Below are 24,543 nucleotides of genomic sequence, written 5' to 3'. Positions count from 1 at the left end.
CCACGGCCTGGGCGAGTCTATTTTGAAGAAGTTGCGTTAGTAGAAGTTTAAGTTTAAAAAATTTGGCTCGCAAAAAAAAATTTCAAACGTTGTACTATTGATATTTGGCTTTGTTGACCAATGAGTTTGCCACTGGGTTAGCGCATCTGATACGCCAAGGTTTCTGGGTTTGATTCCCAGGCACATACAAGAAGCAACCAATGAATGCATAAATGCTGGAAATGGAACAACAAATAATGTTTTTTCCTCTCTCTCTAAACAATCAAAACCCCCCAAACATAAGGTGACCAGACATCCTGGTTTTTAACAATTAGTCCCATGTGCCCCAGCGTTTTAAAAAATCGGGACTTTTTTTAAAACGCTGGGGGATGTGGGACAAATGGTTAGATTTTTAAAAAATTATTAAAAATAATGTTTTTTCCTCTCTCTAAAAAAACAAACAAACAAACAAAAATCAACCCCCTTTCCCCCCAAACAAAACGCCTCGGGACGCGGGACAAATTATTTAAAAATTTTTTTTTAATTGTTAAAAATAATGTTTTTTCCTCTCTCTCTCTCTCTCTGAAAAAAAAAAAACACCACAAATAAGCAATCAACCCCCTTTCCCCCCAAACAAAAACAAATAATTACACTAACATCCTCTCTATCACTCGGCCAGACACAGCAACCCAATTTCTTGGGGAGGGCCCAGGAGTAGGGGCGGAACTACCGCCACGTCATCACGCTGCGCCGGCGCCCCGCCAGCCTCTGCGCGCCCGAGGCCGCGCGGCCGCGGCCACTCGCACCGGGCGCAAGGGCTGCCGGGACAGCCCCCATCTTCTTTGCGCGCGCGTTAGAAGCGGCGAGCGAGGCGTTCTCAGCGATCCTGTAGCCCGGCTCTGCGGGACCGGCACCTTCTAGGTGAGTAACTTCCGGGGCTGACGAGGAGGAGGAGGAGGAACAAAAGGCCCTGCTCCGCGTGGTCCGCGGCGCGCGTTCCTTTCTTTGCTGCCTCATGCCGGGCGCCTCGGCTTCTCTCCTGCCTCAGGTCCGGGTCCTGGGCCGCGTGGGCCGCGGCCGGAGGCGGCGCGCTGGCCCGGGCGGGGAGAGGGGCCCCTGAGGGGAAGGCCGGAGCCTGCGGTTCTGCGCACGCGGTTGGGGCCTCAGCGAGCCGGGGTCTTGCTTCGGGACGGGTCCCTGGCGGGTTCTGTGGACGGAAGCTGCCCGCATCCCCTCTGCGTCCTGGAAGTTTCCCATCGTGGCCGCCTCGCGGGGCGCCTCAGGCGGCCGTTCTGGGGGCCGGCCTCCCCCGTGGGTTCCCGGGGGCGGGGGGGCGGCGCGGCGGAACTCCGCGGGGCTCCTGGGATCCCGTGGGACCGAGCGGAGGCCCGAGGATCGGGGCTGTGGGTGTTCCCCTGGCGAAACTCGGCTTTCTAGGGTTTTCTCCGTTCACTCACATTCAGGCTTCTGTGCGAAATGTTAACTGTGGCTCATGTCTCACATCGTATTTTTACATTCTGGGTAAGACTAGGATGAAGCGAAGTTCTAAAATTGGGTAAGCTGAGGCGGCTTGTAAGGACTTAAAAATAGTCCTTTAACTCCCCCTTTGTTTTCCAAGGGGCCCTACGTCATGGTGATAAGTTAGGAATGTAGATGGTGGTCGGCAGTCCAGGGTATACGGCTGAGCAAAGTTGGTAGTGGGATGTGCGCCATATAAAAATCCCTGTTGCCAGAGCTCCCAGCGTGCACACACTCGGTTTATTGTGTAGTAATTACCGTGTTTGCGCGAGGCCTCTGAGAAGGGTACCGGCAAGGGAGGCAGCGAATGGCAGACACTCTTGATGAGACCCTGGGTACTTGTGTGCGATGTGGGTGCCTGGATGGTTTCATAGAGCTCTAGGCGCAGGTCACTTGAAGTGAGGAGACGTGGTTTTGTGTCCCTAGCAAACCAACCTCACAGCCTCCTCCTGTATCCCAGCGTATCCGTGTCTCCGTGTCTGCAGGCTTTCAAGTTGTCATTTCATATGCTTCTTTTAAAAAAAAATATATATATATTTTATTGATTTTTTACAGAGAGAAAAGGAGAGGGATAGAGAGTGAGAAACATTGATCAACTGCCTCCTGCAAACCTCCTACTAGGGATGTGCTCACAACCCAGGTACATGCCCTTGACCAGAATAGAACCCGGGACCTTTCAGTCTGCAGGCGGACACTCTATCCACTGAGCCAAACCAGTTCCGGCTCATATGCTTCTTACTGTACAGCATCTGATTGGACCCTGGCAGAAATATGTGAATCCCCCCCCCCCCCCCAAAGTTATGATACTTAATCTTGGCTGATAAAGATTTTAGTCAGTCAACTGTGACTAGTTTTAAAAGAAATTTGACCCACACCAAACTAGTGGGGCTGAGATCCATAAAGAAGATAACCACTTGCTTTGTTATAGAAGAGGGAGCAGTGATTTACTGAAAGGGGTGTGCACCTTTTCACTTTTCCATCACTTATTCCAAAGTTTTCTTTTTTTGAAATTTGAGAATTGAGTAGAGAAACTAAAAATTATTGGTTTATTTTAAAAGAAAATAGTGGGATATTGATAATTTTAAAACATTCTTTTTCTGATCTTGAGTTTTATGCTAAAAAATAAGCAATAATTCCAATTTGAAAAAATTTACAGGTAGCCACAATGGCTGAAAATGGTGATGAAAAAATGGCTGCCCTGGAGGCCAAAATCTGTCATCAAATTGAGGTATGATCCTTGTACTATTCAACTGTGAAAACAAGCTCTTCGAAAGGAAATTTAGGGCCTCATAACAAATACAGAAATGACATTTAATTTTGGTCATATATTGACCCATAATTCAATATTTGGCTTGTCTTTGATTCTTGGAATTAGTTGTACATAAAATAGTACACCTGTTTATATTTGTGGAGCCAGTTTATGAAACCCAAAGACTGCAGACATTTCAAAAGATAACATTGTAGACTAATGTTACTTACCTTTTTTCTGTAGTTTCCTAGTCTATGAAGTGAGGATAATAATACCTTTTACACTTTTACACTTTGGTCAGTGCTGACACTAACATAGTTTTTATTTCCTTCCCTTTCCTCCACCAAACATGGGATGCAATGTACCCAATTCCCTATTTGATGTGTAGAGTATTTCCAATATTTTAGCTATAACAGCTTTATCATATCTTTATAAATTAATAAACATGTTTACTGACATTTTGATTTTTTTATAGAGAGGAAGAGAGAGGGATAGTTAGAAACATCAATGAGAGAGAAACATCTATTAGCTGCTTCCTACACACCCCCTACTGGGGATGTGCCCACAACCAAGGTACATGCCCTTTTTCCAGAATCGAACCTGGGACTTTTCAGTCTGCAGGCCGATACTCTATCCACTGAGCCAAACCGGTTTTGGCAGGTTATACACATTTTTAAAAAACTTTCAATAATTAAGGCCAATTTATATCTGCCTGCATGACTATTTCTTTGTATTCAGACCAATACTAGGTATGCTTGTTTTTAGAATTTCAGCCAATTTGTCAGGTGAAAAATTCTATTTCATTAATTTATATTTCTTTGAATTAATAATGAATTGAACTTATGCTTATAGTACATATATAGTTTTAGTGATTTAAAAAAAATGTCCTTTATTCATTTTTCTATCAGTTTTCTGGAGTTTTTTTTCTTTTCCCTTAATTCCTAAGAATTATTAATAGACTTCTGTGTCTTATTTTTGTCATTCTAAGCAGTCACACTTCTATAGTTTTTCATGTATAGTTTTTCCTTGTTTTTATACTGAGAAAGGGTGATTCTATGCTTAAATTAGATATACACTTTTAACTTTTTAAAAAATATATATATTTTATTGATTTTTTACAGAGAGGAAGGGAGAGAGAGAGAACTAGAAACGTCGATGAGAGAGAAACATCAACCAGCTACCTCCTGCAACCCCCCACCGGGGATGTGCCCACAACCAATGTATATCCCTTGACCGGAATCGAACCTGGGACCTTTCAGTCAGCAGACCGACGTTCTACCACTGAGCCAAACCGGTTTTGGCTACACTTTTAACTTTTAAAAATTGGAGTGGTTAACCAGTTTATTCCAGGTTTTAAATTTATTTTTCCCACACTGATTTGAAGCAAGAGATTTTTTTAATATACTTAATCCTTAGGTATACTTTTATTTTTTGTTGACATATCTGTTAATTGCATTGTTTAATTGACTTAGTTTTACCTTTTTGTTAAATTTGTATTATAAATATTTAATTATGGTATCTTTAGGAGGAAATATTTATTGCTACTTAAGTTCTGACATTTGTTTTTTAAAATAAGTTTTTATTGATTTTAGAGAGAAAGGAAGAATGAGGAGGGGAGAGAAAGAGAAAGGGAAACATTGATTGTCTGCCTCCTGCATACCCCGCACTGGGGGTCAAGCCTGAAACCCAGGCATGTACCCTGACTAGGAATAGAACTGGCGACCTTTTGGTGTATGGGATGACGTGCAACCAAACGAACAATACTGGCCAGAGCATGACATGTATTTTTAAAGAATATAACTTAGTGATGTGATAGTAATTTATATAAAAACCTTCCAGAGTTGGAGTCAATATTATACAATGATCTGAAATATATTGTAATTATCTTGCAGTATTATTTTGGCGATTTCAATTTGCCACGGGACAAATTTTTAAAGGAACAAATCAAACTGGATGAAGGCTGGGTACCTTTGGAAATAATGATAAAATTTAATAGGTAAAAAACCTTTTAAAAATCATCTTTAGATTTTCTGTTAACAAGTGCTAGTACTAAGTCTTACAATGTTTTTATACATATTCTTCAGGTTAAACCGTCTAACAACAGACTTTAATGTAATAGTAGAAGCATTGAGCAAATCAAAGGCAGAACTCATGGAAATAAGTGAAGATAAAACCAAAATCAGAAGATCTCCAAATAAACCCCTCCCTGAAGTGACTGATGAGTATAAAAATGATGTAAAAAACAGATCTGTTTATATTGTAAGTGGGCCTTTAATGCACTTAATTATAACTTAATTTGTTTAGAAAAAATGGATGGTAGAGTTGGTGAGAACAAGGGCTCAGCAATCATAGCTTCACTACTTATTATATGTCCCTCACTACCTACTATATGTTCTTAATTTCTTTAAGCCTTATCTTTATAAATGGTAATATTTTTACCTTTCAGAAGTGTTATGAGAATCAAATGAAAAACCCATATACCATTGGGTAAAATATTTACCATATAAACACCCAGTGCATATCACCTGTTCTTATTTGTCATCAGCTGAACTCGATAGCAATTTTTTTTTTAGAATATTAATTTTTAAGTATTTTTTATTCTGGAAAATTTCAGATATACAAAAGTAGATTGTATATATAATGTACAATTATCTAATTGTAACAGTTAACACCTGATGAATCTTATCCCTGTTCTAACTGGATTATTTTTTCTACAACAGCTGGATTATTTGGAATTGAATCCTAGATAAGTCTTATTGTACTGGATAGCAATAACTCTGAACCAGAGCTGTCAAAACATTTGAGAGAGGGAGGGATGGATGGATGTCCTGGCTTCATTTCAAGACAAAAGGACTCAGAATTTCTCGCTAATTGTTTATCTAAGAAGTCATTTGTACATTTCTTGCTACTCACAGAAAGGCTTCCCTACTGATGCAACCCTTGATGACATAAAAGAATGGTTAGAAGATAAAGGTCAAGTACTAAATATTCAGATGAGAAGAACATTGCATAAAGCATTTAAGGTATGGTTGTATGATGTAACAGACTTTTTCTAGTTGAAAAATATATGGGATATAACTAAAAAATCTTTCTCCCCCTTTTAAAAGGGATCAATATTTGCTGTGTTTGATAGCATTGAATCTGCTAAAAAGTTTGTGGAGACCCCTGGACAAAAATACAAAGACACAGATCTGCTAATACTTTTCAAGTAAGTCTTTTTCCTGATGTTTCTTCTGGCCACTTAGTTATTTATTTTGAATTTTCACACTAGGGTAAGTAAGGAATATGGAATAACATCCTCTGTAAGTCCAGTAGTTTTGGTATCCATTGGGTTCTTTGAGAAGTGCTTGAAATTGGTTTAGTGGAAACAATCCTTTGAGAATACATAGAAAAGTTTATTAATACCTTTTCTCTGTTAGCAGTTAGTAAACGAGGCTGAGTTTTAGGACTTATTTTGCATCTAAAATTCATAATCAGGCTGGATACTAAAATTTTGGCTTTTGGTGTTAGAGAATAAATCACTGCAATTTTTATGTGTTCTCATAGTCTATATACCTATATTTTATTTTATTTATTTTTTAAAAATATATTTTATTGATTTTTTACAGAGAGGAAGGGAGAGGGATAGAGAGCTAGAAACATCGATGAGAGAGGAACATCGACCAGCTGCCTCCTGTACACTCCTACTGGGGATGTGCCTGCAACCAATGTACATGCCCTTGACCGGAATCAAATCTGGGACCTCTCAGTCCACTGAGCCAAACCGGTTTTAGCTATGCCTGTATTTTATTTTATTTATTTATTTTTTAAAAATATATATTTTATTGATTTTTCACAGAGAGGAAGAGAGAGTTAGAAACATCGATGAGAGAGAATCATCGACCAGCTGCCTCCTGCACAACCCCTACTGGGGATGTGCCTGCAACCAAGGTACATGCCCCTGCCCGGAATCGAACCCAGGACCCTTCAGTCCGCAGGCCGACACTCTATCCATTGAGACAAACCAGTCCTGGCTATGCCTGTATTTTATATAGTACAAAGGATTATGTAATAGAGATTTGAATCACATTTTTCAGTGTGTCTGAAAACTTGGACAAACCAGAGCATTTGCATGATAAAGTTAGATGGAGGACCATAGTCTCCTACTTGTGCATTACATAGTAGTATAAGTTTTCTCTCCTTATCGCGGCCAGCACAGCTAGAGAGCGGACGAGTCCCTAGTAGGGGTGAGGGGGGATTGAGAAAAAGAAATAGACATGGACACTAGGTTAAGCTGGGACCAGGTGGAATGCTGCCCTCTGATGGAGATAGTGACCCAGAGCTGGTGCAGCGTGTTTATTATATACAGCATGATACTGGGAAGCTTTTTATTGTTTGTTTTTAATTATTATCTGTGTACATATTTTAACATCCCCCCCCAATACATACCCTCCCTCCCTAGAGTTTTGTGTCCATTGGTTGTACTTATATGCATGTATATAACACCTTCAGTTGATCTCTTATCCCCCCCCAGATCTCTCTACCCTTCCCGCTGTAATTTGACAGTCTGCTTGTTGCTTTACTGTCTTTATATCTGCCTTTTGGTTCGTCAGTTTATAATGTTCTTTAATATCCATAAATGAGTGAGGTCATGTGGTATTTCTCTTTCATTGACTGGCTTATTTCACTCAGCATGATGTTCTCTAGTTCTATCCAGGTTGCTGCAAATAATGAGAATTATTTCTTTTTTATGGCAGCATAGTATTCCATTGTGTAGATGTACCATAGTTTTTGGATCCAATCATCTGCTGACGGGCACCTAGGCTGTTTCCAGATTCTAGCTATTGTAGATTGTGCTGCTATGAACATAGGGGTGCAAATATCCTTTCTGATTGGTGTTTCTAGTTTCTTGGAATATATTCCTAGGAGTGGGATTACTGGGTCAAATGGGAGTTCCATTTTTAGTTTTTTGAGGAAACTCCACACTGTTCTCCACAGTGGTTGCACCAGCCTGCATTCCCACCAGCAGTGCACGAGGGTTCCTTTTTCTCCACAACCTCGCCAACACTTGTCGTTTGTTGATTTGTTGATGTTGGCCATTCTGACAGGTGTGAGATGGTACCACGTTGTTTTGATTTGCATCTCTGATACTGGGAAGTTTACTACAGTTTAAGACACAGGAAATTATGTGAAATCATGGTTAAGGATCAAGCTGCAATTCTTCATTCTTATGGCTTCTTTGTAATTGTCACTCCTGGCTGAACACGGATAATTGTGTCTGTTCTGGCACTTAGCTGAACTTAGATATGAAACCCACCCCCTGGCACCTGAGCTAAAGGTTAGGCTGACAACATACCTGCCTCTGGCAAGGTATGTTTCCAGGAGGTGGCTCTGCCGATGCCACTAGACTCGGCCACCAATCCCAGGTGCTCTCTACAACATAGTATTCTAAATATGCTGTGTACTAAACCGGATTTAGAGATGCATTGTGATAATCATGCTCAGTGTTACACTCTCAAAATTGTTTTTTCTTTTTTAGTCTTCACCCGAGGATATGCTTGTTTGTTTTTAAACAGAACATGATTATATTTAATACACAAATTTGATACAACAAAAAAAATCACCAGAGTAAAATAATAACAAAAAACATGGTATTTTATTTGCAATGCATCTTTAGTCATAAACAAGCTCTTAAAAACCAGTGACACAGATACTATAATGGAAGGAAACTGGAAGAAATAAAATAATACAAGTGATGATTAAGCATATACGATGATCTTGCTGAGCAGTAATGAAGAATAATTTCTCTGTAGTATCACAGTGAGCAGAAAAAAGAACTGATACCTAATAGTCTTCAGTTTTGAACAGTATTATACAGTTTGAACTCTCATAAACACTGGGAGGCAGATTGATAGAAGTATCTATAATTAGGAGGCTGAGGATATGTTTGTTTTTTTTAAATATATTTTTGTTATTTTTTACAGAGAAAAAGGGAGAGGGATAGAGAGCTAGAAACAATCAGAGAGAATCATCGACCAGCTGCCTCCTGCACACCCCCCACCACCGGGGATGTGCCCGCAACCAATGTACATGCCCTTGACCGGAATCGAACCCGGGACCTTTCAGTCCGCAGACTGACGCTCTATCCATTGAGCCAAACCAGTTTCGGCTGAGGATATGTTTTTAATGTGATTTCTATAATTGTTTTTATTCTTGAGTCTCAGGGAGGGATTTTAGAATTTTCTCCTTTTGTGAAACAAACACTAGAAAACTCTGAAACTTACATAACTGGTAGTTTACTTAAAAAAAACAAAACACAACAACAACAAAAAAACACATGAATGAGCTCTACCCTGAGGTAGGGTTTTGCTCAGTAGAGTGTCAGCCTGCGGACTGAAAGGTCCTGGGTTTGATTCGTCAGGGGCACATGCCTCGGTTGCCGGTTCCGTCCCCAGTGTGGGGTGTGTAGGCAGCCAATTGATGATTCTCATCATTGATGTTTCTCTCTCTCCTCTGAAATCAATAAAAAATAATACTTAAAAAATAAGTAAAAAATACATGAATGATAAATGAAAACCAATAGGAGATGGTTAATGGATATGGAATTTCTTTTTTGGGGTCATGAAAATGTTTTGAAATTAGATAATAGTGATGGTTGTACAATCTGAATACATTAAAAGGCATTGAATTATACACTTTAAAACAGTGAGTTTTATGGCATGTGAATTACTTCTTAGTAAATCTATTTAAAAACGAGTAACTTCCTTGATATCTTTTGAATTTTTAGGTAATTATGTTGATAGAAAAAAATCAACATTTTTTATACCATGTCTTAAATAATTCAAAATAATTTGAAATCTTTGTTCTCATGAATTTAGCCTCTATATTTTGTGTCCTTTAGGGAAGATTACTTTGCAAAGAAAAATGAAGAAAGAAAGCAAAATAAAGTGGAAGCTAAATTACGAGCTAAAAAGTAAGTAAATAGAGCTAATGGAACATTTTAATTCCTTAAATCTTTACCAAGTTAGATAGTGGTTCTGAGAAATGGGGCTGATGATGAGCTTTGAAATGAGTAGTAATAGGCTACACTGTGTTCTAGTAAAAAGCCTGCTCAGATTGGCCAGAGTCAGAGAGGCGGTCTATTAAAAAAAAACAACTGGTGTTGCCTCGGAAGTGGGGGATAGTCTTATACAGCGAATATAGCATAAACCTATGTTTTAACTATAAAATTAGGGGGTCGTCTTATATGTCGGAAAATATGGTAACCTTTTACTCATGAAACATTGGGGTCTTAAAATGCCTTGATAATCTGAAGGCCACATTGTATGTGCTAGTATTGGACAATCAGAAATTCTAAGGACTGGCTTTGGTTAAGTTTAGTGATTATGATCAAGGTAATTTTTGCTGTGATTTAATTTTCTCATATAGTAAATGGAAAATTCTAATTATATTTTTATTTGTAGAGAGCAAGAAGAAAAACGAAAGTTAGCAGAAAGTGCTGAATTAGTAAGTATATGTTACTGATTTCTAAGAATTTGAAGTTATGAGAATAAAAGATCTGAAGACTTTCCAGAAAATATGTAAGCAAGTCTGTAGTTGTTATTACTGTAATAGCCAAGTACTATTGGCTAAAATTATTATTTATCTAGAAGTGATTTAATAAACAGACTTATATAACTAAAACATATAACTAATTAAATTTTACTTGGAGAAAATAGTTAAAAGCCATTGTACAACAAAGGATAAAATATACCAACTATTAAAGTACTTAAAAATATCATTTTAGTTTCTAGTCTTTTTCTTGTATAGGTATAGAGTGGTGTAAGCTATTTCTGATTTGTGGTTGCTTTTATTAAACTTTTATTGCCTTGTATGTTTTTATAGAAATCTCTAGAAGAAAAGATTGGCTGCTTGTTGAAATTTTCAGGGGACCTAGATGATCAGACCTGTAGAGAAGATTTGCACATCATTTTCTCAAATCATGGTGAAATAAAATGGATAGACTTTGTCAGAGGAGCAAAAGAGGTTTGGAAACATTCATATCCTTTATGCCAATGTTGAAAAATCCACAGAAATTTATCTTTTAGATAAAATAATTAGTAGAAAGCAAATTTTCATTATTTATGCAAATATTAGGTCTAGTAATAATGTCGTTTTCTAATACTTTTTTAAATCGAATTTATTTAAACAATACAACAAAATTTAATCAACAATATAGTTGCTGTTGTTTTCTACTACTTGTGCCCAACGCTCAGGAAGCATTTTAATCCCTCTGTTGTAAAATTCTTGTGATTTTGATGCAAAAAATTCGGTCAATGCATTTTTGAGGCCTTCTTCATTATTAAATTTTTTCCCAAGAAGAAAGTTTTGCAAAGAACGAAACAAATGGTAATCGGAAGGGGCAATATCAGGAGAATATGCAGGTTGAGGGAGAACTTCCCATTCCAACTGGCGCAGTTTTTCAGCAGTGATTCTTGCAGTATGCGGTCGTGCGTTATCGTGGTGAAGAATTACACACTTCCGATTAATCAGCGCGGGTTCTTTTTCTCTTAAAGCTTGGGCTAACCTTTCCAATTGGGCACTATACACTGCACTTGTAATGGTTTGGTTAGATGGTAAAAGTTCATAATGAAGAATTCCTTTAAAATTCCACCAAACACACATCATCACTTTTTTCGCATGCAAGTCAGGTTTTGGCGTGGGCTGCGGAGCCTCATTTTTGTCCAACCATTGAGGCTGCCTTTTCAAATTAACATACAGCACCCATTTTTCATCTCCGGTAACAATTTGCTCTAAAAGCGGCAAACGGTTTTGACGAGAGAGGAGCGAACTGCAAATTGTGACTCTTTGATTACGGTTGTTGTCGGTCAACTCATGAGGAACCCATTTTCCAAACTTTTGGACTTTGCCAAGTGCACGCAATTGATTGGAAATGGTTTTTTGTGAACAATTTAAAGTTGTCGCAAGCTCTTGTTGGGTAATTTGAGGATTTTGCACCAAAAGAGCTTGAAGAGCTTCTTGATCAAAATTGGACACACGGCCTCGACCACTCTTGTCATCTAACGAAAAATTTCCCTTGCGAAATTTCTCAAACCAACGCTGGCATTTTCTGGCCCTAACTGCATCTTGACCAAGAGCACTACAGATGTTTTTTGCAGCCTCACTTGCTTTTCTTCCTAATTGGAACTCGTAAAGCATGCAGTGCCGAATATGCTCTTCATCCGCCATCTTCTTAGCTCTAGTTTTGCAACAAAAACCAACCAAACACAAACTTTTTCAAGCAAAACTTGTTAATTGCACTTCACACGTTCTATAGATACCACGTGTTTGAAGGTTATGTCAATACAAGTCAACGCCAAGCAAGATTTTAAACGAATGTTAAAAAACGACATTAATTGTTACTAGACCCGATAGTTTAATTGTCTGTTTTGTGATTGCTTTGACTCCATGTGATATCTGTATTTTTTTTAAATGTATTTTTATTGATTTTTAGAGAAAGGTGAATGGGGAGAGAGAGAAACATTGAGAGGCTGCCTCCTGCACGCCCCTTACTGGGGATGGAGCCTGCAACCTGGGCAAGTGCCCTGACTGGGAATTGAATCAGTGATCTGGTGCATGAGTCTACTACTCTCAACCACTGAGCCGTATTGGCCAGGTGATATCTGATATTTTCTGTTATGCTGTAAATGGCTGTATCAGTAACTGCAAGTTTTGTAGTATCTTCCTTCCTGATGTTCACTGAAATTCATTGAAACTGGTAATGGCATGGAAGATTTTGCAGGCTAGGAAAAATTACTTTGAAGGTATTAACTGTGAGACTAAAAACTAAGGGTGTGGTTTTTTTGTCTTTGGTGTAGGGAATAATTCTATTTAAAGAGAAAGCTAAGGAAGCACTGGATAAAGCCAAAGATGCAAATAATGGTAACCTTCAATTAAGGAACAAAGAGGTGACATGGGAAGTACTAGATGGAGATGTGGAAAAAGAAGCATTGAAAAAAATCATGGATGACCAACAAGAATCCCTAAACAAATGGAAGTCAAAAGGTTATTAATTCTTATTTTTTTCTGAGTTTGGACATATACTCATTTGCTTGAGTAAAAAATATAATAGGTGTTCAAAGACAGTGACAATATATTTAAAACATTTCTTTACTGATTTTTCAATTGTCACTTTAGGTCGAAGATTTAAAGGAAAAGGAAAGGGAAATAAAGTTGCCCAGACTGGGTCTGCTAAAGGAAAAGTACAGTTCCAGGGCAAGAAAACTAAATTTGATAGTGATGGTGAACATGATGAAAATGATGCATCTGGTAAGTTTTTCTAAGTCATTTGGTACTTACATGAGAAATTATTTGTGGAAGAGAATAGTGATGTGGTTATTCAGTTTCTGTCGGAGTGGCATTGTTGGATTGCAATTTACCCTGGTTGTGCTGTTTTTACAATTGGATAACAAGGATGTTTGGAAATTAAGGTTAGAGAGCAGAAGGTGTGTACTATAAGAAAAGCCTTTCTCATTGGTAATTGTGCTCCTTACTAAAAGAGAGTAATCCTTACAATGAACTTAACAAAAATTAATTGTTATTGTATAGGACCAGTAAAAAGAGCAAGAGAAGAAACAGACAAAGAAGAACCTGCATCAAAACAGCAGAAAACAGAAAATGGTGCCGGAGACCAGTAGTTTAGTAAACGAATTTTGTATTCATTTTAATTAGGTTTTCAGCTGCGTTTGTCTTTGGATGCTTTTAAAAAGAAAACCGAATTAGGTCCACTTCAATGTCTACCTGTAAGAAAGAAAAATTTTTATTGTTTAGCTTGTCTTTTTTGTTATTCAAATGAGGATTTTTTTTTAATGTACAGTTATATGTTATTCAGATGATTCAAATATCAAAAGAAAGATTCTTGTACTAAATTGCCTTTGTAATATGAGAATGTATTAGTACAAATGAATAAAATATATACTATATAAAAAGAACGAAAACTTAAGTTTATTTTTTCTTTTTTTTTGCCCAAAGTATTTGAGAAATGATTTATCTTAAACCAGAATATTGGCTGTTGATTATAGGCTATTCCATAATCTGTCTCCCAGGCTGGCTTTCTTGTATTTACTCAGGCAACTTGATAATATAAGAATTACTTACTGTAAAGTTTAAGAGACTTACTGATTTCTTTTTATGAAATTTGTATGATGCTGGCAGGTCATATCTCAGCTCTATTAAAAAAAGAAACACAAAAAAGGCCACCTAAGGATGAAAACTATATTTCTAAGCATTTACCACCCTTGACTAAAAAAAAACACACGAATTAAGAAAGCACTAAATGTTGGTAAACTGAAGATTTTAGACCTGTCACTTTAACTTGGTATCCAAGGACTGCCATGATATATCCCCAAAGTTACCCATGGCAAGTTGAGTTTGGCATTTTTGCTATTTTGGTAATTTATACCAAAATTTGAGGTTATAGGGAAGAGTTTAGAAGCATTATAAGTGGACAAAAGTATATCCTATGAAAATGATAGTACCTTCCTATTTTTAGTTTTCTAATCAATAGCTAGCAATCTCATAAGTATGGTTATTTTAAAATTTTGTCTGGATTTTAGTAATGGTAGTAAGTAGCCATGTATTTTCCAACTATGCTCTTAAATGAAAACAAATTTTTTCATATTCTTCCTTTCTAGAGTATAATGTAGGTCCTCCAAACTTATTACTGATCCATTTTAGAGTGATGGCAATGAGTCTACCTAGCCCTTCATATTTTACAACATAAATTCTAACTCTGGGTCACAGCTCCCAAATCTTAATGTGCATTGAGGTGCAAATTATAATTCAGTAGTTATGAGTGGAGCCTGGAATTTTGCAAATCTAACAAGCTCCCAAGGGATGCCAATGGTGATGACCTAAAACTACATTTGGAGTAGCAAGGCTCTGGTTTGGTAGTATACTGGAATTGTTCTGAGGTGTTCCATGTTGCATATTCTAATAACTTAAACTATGTAAGGAATGACAATACTGAATATAATAGAAAGACTGACCTTTTACACATTTTATTAAGGACAGTAATAGATCTAGTTATATGGTTAACACCACCGTGCTAGTTCATAGTTTATCATCGTGTAAAAACATTTCCCCTTATTGTACTCTTATTTCAGACTTTTCAAGATTATTTGGATTACAGTTAGCTTCTAGTTGTATGCTTTCCCTATTTTAATGTTTGTTAATATTCAGTTTACTAATAAAAATGTACCAAGCATGATTTACTCAGTGTGGATGATTATATTCTATCCCCTACTAAAAAAAAGCTTAATGTTATTTGACTTCAGGGGTAATTAGAAAATTGAAAGACAGGTGATCCAGCCCTAGCTGTTTTGGCCTGTGGATTGAAGGGTCCTGGGTTCGATTCCAGGCAAGGACACATGCCTGGATTGCAGGCTCAGTCTCCAGTAATGGGGTATGCAGAAGGCAGCCAATTAATGATTCTCTCATCATTGATGTTTCTACAAAAACATTTTTAAAAAAGGGCAGCAATAGTTAAAAAAAAAAAAAAAAAAAAATATATATATATATATATATATATATATATATATATATATATATATATATAATAGGCATAATCTGGTATTTCCTATGAATGGATTTCAAACTGAGGTCTGACCAACTCAACCCAAGTTTTTCAGTCACTATGAAGCTATAAAGGGTCTGAGCCTGGAGTGACCAAATACTTCGGCACTAATAGAAGTTTTCAGTAAAATTCAATACATAAATTGGGACAGTCTTAGACAAACACTGATACCCTGCCTTTACTCCATTTGCTATCTGTTTGCAACACAAAAATGAGATTTACAGTATCTTCTCAGGACCTGTATAAATATTCCGATTTGGCTTTAATGCATCTTGGCTTTCTTAGATAGAATTTAGATTTGTTTTATGAGAAACTTAAAAACTGTCTTACCTGCAATGATGTCTATCTTGATTTTCCATTCTGCAGCTTTCTTTTGAATATGCTGAACATAATAATATGTTAATATGAACTGATTTGTAAATATTTTTAAATTGCTTTTTACTAATACTTGGTGTAGTTTTCAAAAAATTCAAGTTTTTAAAACTTCATTAGAATTTAGATCCTTAAGTTTTTTTCAACTGAATGGATCACATTAGAAAATAAACCAAGCCATTTCAATATATTTAACCATCTGAGCCAAATTACATCCTACCTAATAAAAGAGAAACATGCAAATTGACAGCACCTTTGCATCGCCCACCAGTCCTGCCCACCAGCCAATCAGGACAAGTATGCAAATTAACCCAACCAAGATGGTTAACTTGCATATCCAGACCAGAGTGAAGACTGAAGACAGCATAGAAAGAAGCCAAGCACAGAGAGGGGAGGGAAGCAGGCAGGGCAGCGACTGCAGCAGGAAGCCCTATTGCAGGAATCTTCCTGCAACCGGCCACTAATATTTAAATAAAATCCAAGTCACAAACCTATTATTTCAGAAATACATCAAAGTGTATAACGTAACCATGGTTTCTACAGCATTATTTCATCAATATATATATAACTATTCTGGAAACCAATAGAGATCTATGACATGGTCAGTGGCAGTATGGGATAGTAGTTAAGATCATGGTCTCTGGAAACACAGCCTGTATCTGAACTGCTGCTCTGCTACTTAGCTAAGTAACCCTGAGCTACTCATTCTTTTTGTGCCTCAGTTTCTTCATCTGTTAAATGAGGATAATAATGGTATCTCTCATCCGATTGTTGAGGAATATAAAAAATGCTTTGAACTGTCTTGGCACACAGTAAGTACTAAACATTAACCACTTTTAGGTCTTTAACTACATAAAATTTTTGGTTAATTTGTTATAAAAATTGCTTTATGAATTTTTAAAAACAATATACACAACATTTCAACATAAATGGAAAAAAAGTTGCCCATAATGCCCTAAATAAATTATGTGCATAATTTGCTAGAAATCTAGAGCTACTAACATTTTGTATAAGCATTTTATTCATGATGATAGTATGATTAAGCTGGTTGATAAACTATTTAATTTCCCTAAATTTTAAACAATACTGACACTGTGTTTTTATAGTTTTTTCTTGAATTTAATAAATATTCCTAGTTTGGGTATATTTTCCCATTTTTGAGATCTAGAATTTCTGTATAAGAATACAGACTTGCCTGTCCAGTGTTGGTCAGTGGCTGAGCATCGACTAATGGACCAGGAGGTCACAGTTCAATTCCCAGTTGGAGCACATGCCCAGGTTTTCTCTAGTATTTAGATTTATTTACCAGTAAATAAATTTCACAGCAAATCCTTACAACATTCATAATTTCAAAAATAAATGACAATGTTATGATGATTTGAACTTACTTCTCTTGTTGAGGATTTGTGTAAAGAATATACTGCTGTTCTTGCCATTTCCAAAGCAGTCTTTAGAAATGCCATATCTGTTCCTGTTAACAGTAGAAAAAGCTCCAATTTAAATTATATACCTGTTATCAAAATAGAAGATTAAGTGAATACCAGGTAGTAGTAAATATTAAAATAGCCACTTCAAATTCTGCAAAAAAGGATACAAATAAGTAAAATACCCAAATATAAGTTGATAGACTAAAACCAGAACTATAATGTATTTGAATAAGGATAAAGGAAAAAAATTAGTATCATATTCCAAAAACTTTCAAAGAGGGGAGAAAGGAATAGAGTAGTAATTAGAATCACATGGGGATGGGGGGGTGCAAGGAGGACTTTTTAAAACTATGCATGTCTTTTCCTCTTACTGATTTCCTATCCTCCTTGCACACGGCATTCACACAACCACAGAGAGTCACTGTTACTGATGGACACATGATGAAATCCTTGGGTGTGTTAGGGTATTAAAAAGAGGTTCTAGCCCTAACTTGTTTGGCTCAGTGGGTAGAGTATCTGCCTGCGGACTGAAAGGTCCCGGGTTTGATTTGGTTAAGGGCATGTGCCCAGGTTGCAGATTCACTCCCCAGTAGGGTGTGCAGGAGGCACCTGATCACTGATTCTTTCTCATCATTGATGTTTCTCTCTCCTCCATTCCTCTTTGAAATAAATAAAAATATATACTAAAATAAACAAAAGAGAGAGGTTCTAGCCTTGGCTGGCATGGTAAAATGGTTAGGGTATTGGCCCAAGAATAGAAGAATCTTGAGTTCTATTCCAGTCAAGGGCATATATCTGGGTTGCAGGTTCCCCACCCTGACTGGTGTGCGTGAGAGAGGTAACCATTTGATATGAGTCTCACATTGATCTTTCTCCCCCCTCCCTTCCATTCTCTCTAAAATCAATGGGAAAAATATCCCCCAGGATTAAAAAAAAAAAAAGGAGGTTCTAAAAGTATAAAATACTTTATAGGATTTGTAATCATTCACAAAGGGCAGGTAAATCATTATTGAAACCAGATGAAGTAAAAATTTTTTTCATTTAATACAAATTTGTGAAAACAAAGATTGAAAAATTCAATTCCCTATCCATGCATTAAACAAATTGTAATTGTAATAACTATAAATAAGAGATTGGTGTATTTACTGTAGAGTGATAAAAACACTTAACCTGAACAATTAATGAGCAATTGGTTTTTAAAACCAATATACCTGAGTTTTGCTACTAACCTTTATTATTTTTGGTTCCAAAAGGAGGATTCATAATTACTGTATCAAACGACTTGGACATTCTGTTAGATAATGAGCACACATCACATTGAACCATGTCAACATTTGTTAACTCGAACTCTTCCACATTCTTATTAAATATTTCCAATGCATCTTCATCTATGTCAAATCCAACACACAATCTGTAAATACAAAACATAGACAAAGACCGACTATTTATGGCTTCCAAGTTAAAACAGTAACAATAAAAACCATAACCTTTTTAACTCAACTGGCAAAGTAAGAGTGAGTGTTACATTTCAACAGCATGATTTCCCAATCTGGCAGGGTTTGTATACAAGGGAGACATCTGCCTCAGCTGCCTCAGTTACTGTTTTGTTAGTTTTTTTTTTGTTTTGTTTGTTCTGCTCATTGAAAATGAGCTCATTATCAGATTCTCAATCCCCTCACTTCATACTTATTAAAGCCACCCCATACCATATAATATATACTGGACCTACCCTGCTCCTAACATTGCAGTTCCGATGCTGAGTACTCCACAACCACATCCTAGATCTGCAACCACTTTATTTTCAATGTCATCATACGTATTATGAATTGTATAGAGCATACATGCTAAAAGATCAAAAAACATATTAGAGAAGCAAGTTGATGACCAAAATCCAAATTATGCAAATGACTTGTTATAACAATTTATCTTTCATTATCTAGTCCTCCCCAAAATGGTACCCCAGTCAAAGGCATATAACTTGGTATGTAATACAAGGTCCTACAAAAAATAAAAAAACCCATACTAATGGTTCCCCAAAACTAGTCTCTGCTGACAATGCCAAGAATGACAAAACTTTGAGGTAAATGAGAACTGTTCAAAACATTGCCAGCCACACACACATGTCAGTTATCTTTGATGTTGAAATATTTTTATGAAAGGATGGGAAGAATAAGTTTTAAAAATATCTTTCCTTGTTAATATATAAATTTGGCAACCCTATCTCGATGTCCAAAATTATTTTGAAATTTTACTAATTTTTGAAATCTGTAAGTCCAGGAACCACAGCATTAACATTAAAAAGGCACATAACTTTTTTGCAATAAATTTGTCACCAGGTACCATAAGCTTAAACTAGAATGGGAAAGGAAAAACTAAACCCACAATATAGCTTTTAGATTCACATATTCAGACACATATTTATGATCTACAGACATATAGTCATAATCCACTAATAAGACATGATAGAACTATTAAGTTGTAGAGCAGAAGCTACTGAGATTGGAAAGGGATATTTCAAATACACAAAAGTCTGGTCTATGCTGAAGGTTACTCATAAGTAAGATCACTTATATCTCCCTTTGGATATATGAACCCTACAAGGATTACTGGCCATCACTGCTGCCCCAGGATACAATAGTTTTATATAAAAAATACACTTAAGGGCCGAAACCGGTTTGGCTCAGTGGATAGAGGGTCAGCCTGTGGACTGAAAGGTCCCAGGTTCGATTCTGGTCAAGGGCATGTACCTTGGTTGCGGGCACATCCCCAGTAGGGGGTGTGCAAGAGGCAACTGATCGATGATTCTTTCTCATCAATGTTTCTAACTCTATCCCTCTTTCTTCCTCTCTGTAAAAAATTAATAAAATATATTTTAAAAATACATTTATGGGACATATCAGGCTGACTGTGCTGTGCTGATTATAGCTGCAGGTGTCAGTGACTTAGAAGCTGGTAAAGAATTTGCACATTCAGCCGAAACCGGTTTGGCTCAGTGGTAGAGCGCCGGTCTGGGGACTGAGAGGTTCTGGGTTCGATTCTGGTCAAGGGCATGTACCTTGGTTGCGGGCACATCCCCGGTAGGGGGTGTGCAAGAGGCAGCTGATCGATGACTCACTCTCATCGATGTTTCTAACTCTATCCCTCTCTCTTCCTCTCTGTAATAAATCAATAAAATATATTAAAAAAAATTTTGCACATCCATGTGCATGTTACAACTGGTCTTTTAAAAAGCTGACTTCCACTTAGAAACCCTATATTAAGTAAGTCATTATCTAAATTGAGTAAACTGGTCTTAATATTTGGTTGAAATTATGACAGTATGTTGGAGATAAGTTCCTTAACATTCACTGGCAGCTTAGAATCAGAACTATAATATGTTGGAGCTGGATGAGTTTCCTCCTCGCAGGTGTTATCAACAAATTAATTCTCCTTAAGACTCCCTATTGACCTTTGATAATACATTTACTAAATATGAATGGTTCTTCCTGTATTCTCTCCTGTATTACTGGTTATCAGTCTCTCCGATCAAGCAACACTACTGATTCTCACTCAGATTATTTTTAAAATTGAAATGCATCCTCATATTTAAAGAGGATTTGTTAAAAGCCCTTTAGCTAGCCAGTTCTAGTATTCATTTCTAGGATAGAGTACAGCATAGAAACTGTGCTGACAATTCCTTGCAAAAAGAAATTGATCCCTATTTTACAAATATTTACTGAGCTCCTAACTAGTATCAGAAACTCTTCAGGCACTGGGAACTGTGTGAAAAAGACCAATTCTTTGCCCTTAAGGAGTTTATAGTGTAATGAGAGAAACAAACACATTAAAAAGATGTCTGACAGTATTAAGAGGGTATGCAAAACCCAAACAGTAAAATGACAACGTGTGTGTCTGTGTGTGGGGTGTCTTTAGCTGTGATGTCAAGGAAGTCCTCTCTAATGTGATATGTAATCTTTCAGTAGATTTCCTCTGGATGTTCTTTGTATGTAAATAACTGTCCTCATTTCATTATGGAGTAGACAGACAGGACTATAACCCTACCCGCGAAGCAAAGACGTGGTCACCAGCCGCCCTACCTGCAATGTGCGGCCTGGTGGGATACTGTTCTAGAAGTAACTTGGGCTTTTCGAATGCATCCACTTGTTGCAGGCGACTCTCTAGTTCTTTAAGTCTTAATTTCTTCATTTCTTTTTTAAAGTGTGGATTCTCAGGTTTTAACCGCACCGAATCTGCAGAGAAATTAGTTTAATTTGAATTTCCCGTGCCCCCAAACCCCCGCCTATTTATCAGCGCCGCTGGCCAAAGGGCCGGGCAGGGGACCACTGACGGTAAGGACACACCGGACCAGGCCGTGTGCGTCTCCTCCCGGCGCTATCTGGGAGCAGAGTCTTCCGCCAGCCTCTGAGCAGCCTGCCTCCAGGGTATCCTGCGCCGATCTCAGGATCCTCGATCAGCGGCAGCTCCAGCCCAGGTTTCACGCACCGTGTTGGGTATTTGAAGAGCCTGCTGGCGCCAGGGCTGGGACCGGAAGCGCCGCTAACCCAGCGCACTCGCGTCCGTCCCCGTGCTCCCTCCGAGCTGCAACCGCGGCCCGGCTCCCGGGTTCCGCTGGCGACTCAGTCTCCATCCACCTCCACTTGTGCCCTTCTCGCAGCGCCCCAGCCGGGTTCATCCCTCTCCCTTGCCCCCGCCTGTTACACTCAAAGGGTAGGGAACAAAGAGGGGAAAATGATAGGGAAAATGATGGGGAAAAGAGGGTGAAAGTCACGGTCACTTTGTTTTAATGCCCAGTGTAGCCCCTTCTGTCTCAATCTCCCAAACTTCCCTCTCAAAAAGCAGTGATATACTCACCTTTGCCTCCTTGGTCACGAGCATGTCCTATTTATTATAACTTCGTTTCCCTCTTTTTAGGTCACCCGTGTCACTTACCTCAACTCTCACAGGGTAGTGATGTCAGAGAAGCCCAAAGAAGAGAGAGTTTAAATAAAGAAATAGGTAGTAGTGTGAAATGCTGGCAAGAGGTCAGGCTTTCATAGAGTAGAGCAGAAATCAATTTGTAGTGGATTTTGAATTGAACGAAAGGTTCAGAAATAGAAAGAGTAAATGTGAACAAGTTTTTAAGAAATGTGGCTACGAAAAGGGAAGTGAGAATTATTGATGGATTTGTAAGGTTAGGGCAGGGATTCAAAATATAAGAAAGAGGTTATTGGATGGAGTTAGGATCCTGAGAAGTAGATTCTGTGCTTAAGTGAAAGGATTGCCTTTAATCTGCGAAATGGGCCCTTCTTTTCATTATTAAAGGAAGAAAAGGAGGTGTGGATGGATGCCCTAGCTGATTTGGCTCAGTGAATAGAGTCTGGGACTACGGTCTGGAGACTCCTGGGTTCAATTCCAGTCAAGGGCACAGGCTCGAGTTGTGGGTTTGATCCCCAGTAGGGGGCGTGCAGGAGGCAGCTGATCAATGATTCTCTTTCATCATTGATGTTTCTCTCTCTCTCCCTCTCCTTTCCTCTCTGAAACACACACACACACACACACACACACACATATATATATATAGTGAAAATAATAATGTATCTATATATGGATGGTTGAGAATGAAGTTGAGGAAGTGGTGTCTGAGGCTGCTGTTTCCTGTGAAAAGTAGAATTCAAAGTTATCTGTTGTGAGGATTAAATAAGTTAATGCATAAAAGTTCTTACCCATAAAATTAGTACATAAAATTCTTTGTCACATAACAGATGCCCAATAGTTGTTGTTGTTGGTATTTGTTGAGAGGAAGATGGCTGGAATAAGGAGTTTGAATCAAATGGATGATTGAAAGTAGCCAGATATATGGAAAGAAAACAAACCTATATGCGGTTGTAAACATTTTTTCCTTTTAGAAATTGATTTAAATTTTTTATTTTTAGATAATTGTAAATTTATATACAACCATAAGAAATAATACATAGAGATTATGTATATTTTTTACTCAGTTTTTCCCAATAATAACAGTGTGCAAAACTATAGTATAGTATCACAACCAGGATATTGACAGATAATAGTCAATATACAATATTTCCATCACCACAAAGATCCTTCATGTGTCATCATTTTAGCTTCCTATAAACAATGTCTGACCACATTCCTATAAACAAGTTCTCCATATCCTCACCAACACTTATTATTTTTTATTTTTTAAATGATAGCCATCCTATCAAATATGAAGTAGCAATTAATTGTGGTTTGATTTATATTTTCCTGATGAACATTTTAAAATATGCTTCTTGATAATTTCTATAGCTTCTTTGGGTAAATAACAATCCAAAACCCTTTGCTTATTTCAAAATTGGGTTATTCATGTTTTTATTGTTGAGTTGTAAGAGTTCTTTGTATATTCTACATACTTGATCCTTGACAGTTATATACTAGTAGTCTGTAAATAGTTTCTCCCATTTTGTGGGTTGGCTTTTTACTTTCTTTTAAAAAAATAAATTTTTATTGATTTCAGAAAGGAAGGGAGAGATAGAAACATCAGTGGTGAGAGAGATTCATTGATTGATTGCCTCCTGCACGCCCCATTCTGGGGACTTAGTTTGCAACCCTGTAATGTGCCTTAACTGGGAATTGAACCTTGTCCTCCTGATTTATAGGTCTATGCTCAACCACTGAATCACACTGGCCAGGCTATTTTATTCTTTTTGAAGCAGTTGTAAATGGGATTGTTCTTTTTAGTTTCCTTTTCTGATAGTTCATTATTGGTGTATAAAAATGCAACTGATTTTATTATTTTGTATCCTGCTACTTTACTGAACTCATTTAACAGTTCTAATAGTTTTTGGTATAATCTTTAGAGATCTCTATATACAATATCACGTCATCTGCAAATAATGACAGTTTTACTTCTTACTTTCCAATTTGGATGCCTTTTTATTTCTTCTTCTTGTCTGATTGCTGTGGCTAAGACTTCCAGTTTTACATTGAATAAGAGTGGTGAAAGTATACATCCTGTCTTGTTCCTGATCTTAAGGGAAATGCTCATAGTTTTTGCCCATTGAATATGATGTTGGCTGTGGGTGAAAGTCTGTAACTCTTAACTGTTTCTTTTAATAAATAGAAATTTTAAGTTAACTCATTTTGCTAGTCTTTTATTTTGTGGTTAGTATTTTTTTTTTACTCCCAGATTATAAGTAATAATAGTTGTAGCAACAATAAGACTGTATTTGTAGATTAGGTTACAATATATAATATGTTCCCATAAGTGGGTAAGCTCAGTGTAAGGAGCATTATATGTGAATGTGTCATGCTAAGCCATGCCGTGGACCATGTGTTTTGTTCAAAGTAATTAGTAGGAGCTAACAAACATTTATTGAATTAATTTGCTGCATGAATAGGGCAGTGGGTGAAAATCTTTTGGTCTTTAA

At 37.3% G+C, this 24,543-nt stretch overlaps 2 protein-coding genes across 10 annotated transcripts; one reads left to right on the top strand and one right to left on the bottom strand.

Moving 5' to 3' along the window:
* Positions 1 to 761: 761 nt before the first annotated feature.
* On the top strand, positions 762 to 13,936 carry SSB (small RNA binding exonuclease protection factor La). 5 transcript variants are annotated; one of them, XM_036421250.2, is made up of 12 exons: positions 762 to 900; positions 2,654 to 2,725; positions 4,639 to 4,742; positions 4,831 to 5,005; positions 5,662 to 5,769; positions 5,854 to 5,954; positions 9,627 to 9,698; positions 10,189 to 10,231; positions 10,610 to 10,750; positions 12,583 to 12,769; positions 12,902 to 13,033; positions 13,313 to 13,936. In XM_036421250.2, the coding sequence occupies exons 2-12, from the start codon at positions 2,663 to 2,665 to the stop codon at positions 13,399 to 13,401; spliced, it is 1,215 nt and encodes a 404-aa protein (XP_036277143.1). In that variant the 5' UTR covers positions 762 to 900; positions 2,654 to 2,662; the 3' UTR covers positions 13,402 to 13,936. The 5 variants fall into 5 exon arrangements, with proteins under 5 accessions (XP_036277143.1, XP_036277145.1, XP_036277144.1 ...); XM_036421251.2 differs by having other exon boundaries at positions 774 to 904; positions 2,658 to 2,725; XM_045575200.1 differs by lacking the exon at positions 762 to 900 and adding an exon at positions 1,006 to 1,027.
* On the bottom strand, positions 13,442 to 21,732 carry METTL5 (methyltransferase 5, N6-adenosine). Of its 5 annotated transcripts, none has more exons than XM_045575201.1 (8): positions 21,620 to 21,729; positions 21,214 to 21,366; positions 18,867 to 18,981; positions 18,367 to 18,548; positions 17,099 to 17,181; positions 15,669 to 15,720; positions 13,883 to 13,932; positions 13,442 to 13,504 (listed from the first exon to the last, which is right to left on the bottom strand). In XM_045575201.1, the coding sequence occupies exons 2-8, from the start codon at positions 21,320 to 21,322 to the stop codon at positions 13,466 to 13,468; spliced, it is 630 nt and encodes a 209-aa protein (XP_045431157.1). In that variant the 5' UTR covers positions 21,323 to 21,366; positions 21,620 to 21,729; the 3' UTR covers positions 13,442 to 13,465. The 5 variants fall into 5 exon arrangements, with proteins under 5 accessions (XP_045431157.1, XP_036277147.1, XP_045431158.1 ...); XM_036421254.2 differs by having other exon boundaries at positions 21,478 to 21,688; XM_045575202.1 differs by lacking the exon at positions 13,883 to 13,932 and having other exon boundaries at positions 21,620 to 21,732.
* Between the last annotated feature and the right edge of the window lie 2,811 nt (positions 21,733 to 24,543).

Source organism: Pipistrellus kuhlii, unplaced genomic scaffold (assembly GCF_014108245.1).
Source record: "Pipistrellus kuhlii isolate mPipKuh1 unplaced genomic scaffold, mPipKuh1.p scaffold_m20_p_7, whole genome shotgun sequence".
In the NCBI taxonomy this organism is placed as follows: domain Eukaryota; kingdom Metazoa; phylum Chordata; class Mammalia; order Chiroptera; family Vespertilionidae; genus Pipistrellus; species Pipistrellus kuhlii.
This window is presented reverse-complemented; position numbering and strand designations above follow the sequence as displayed.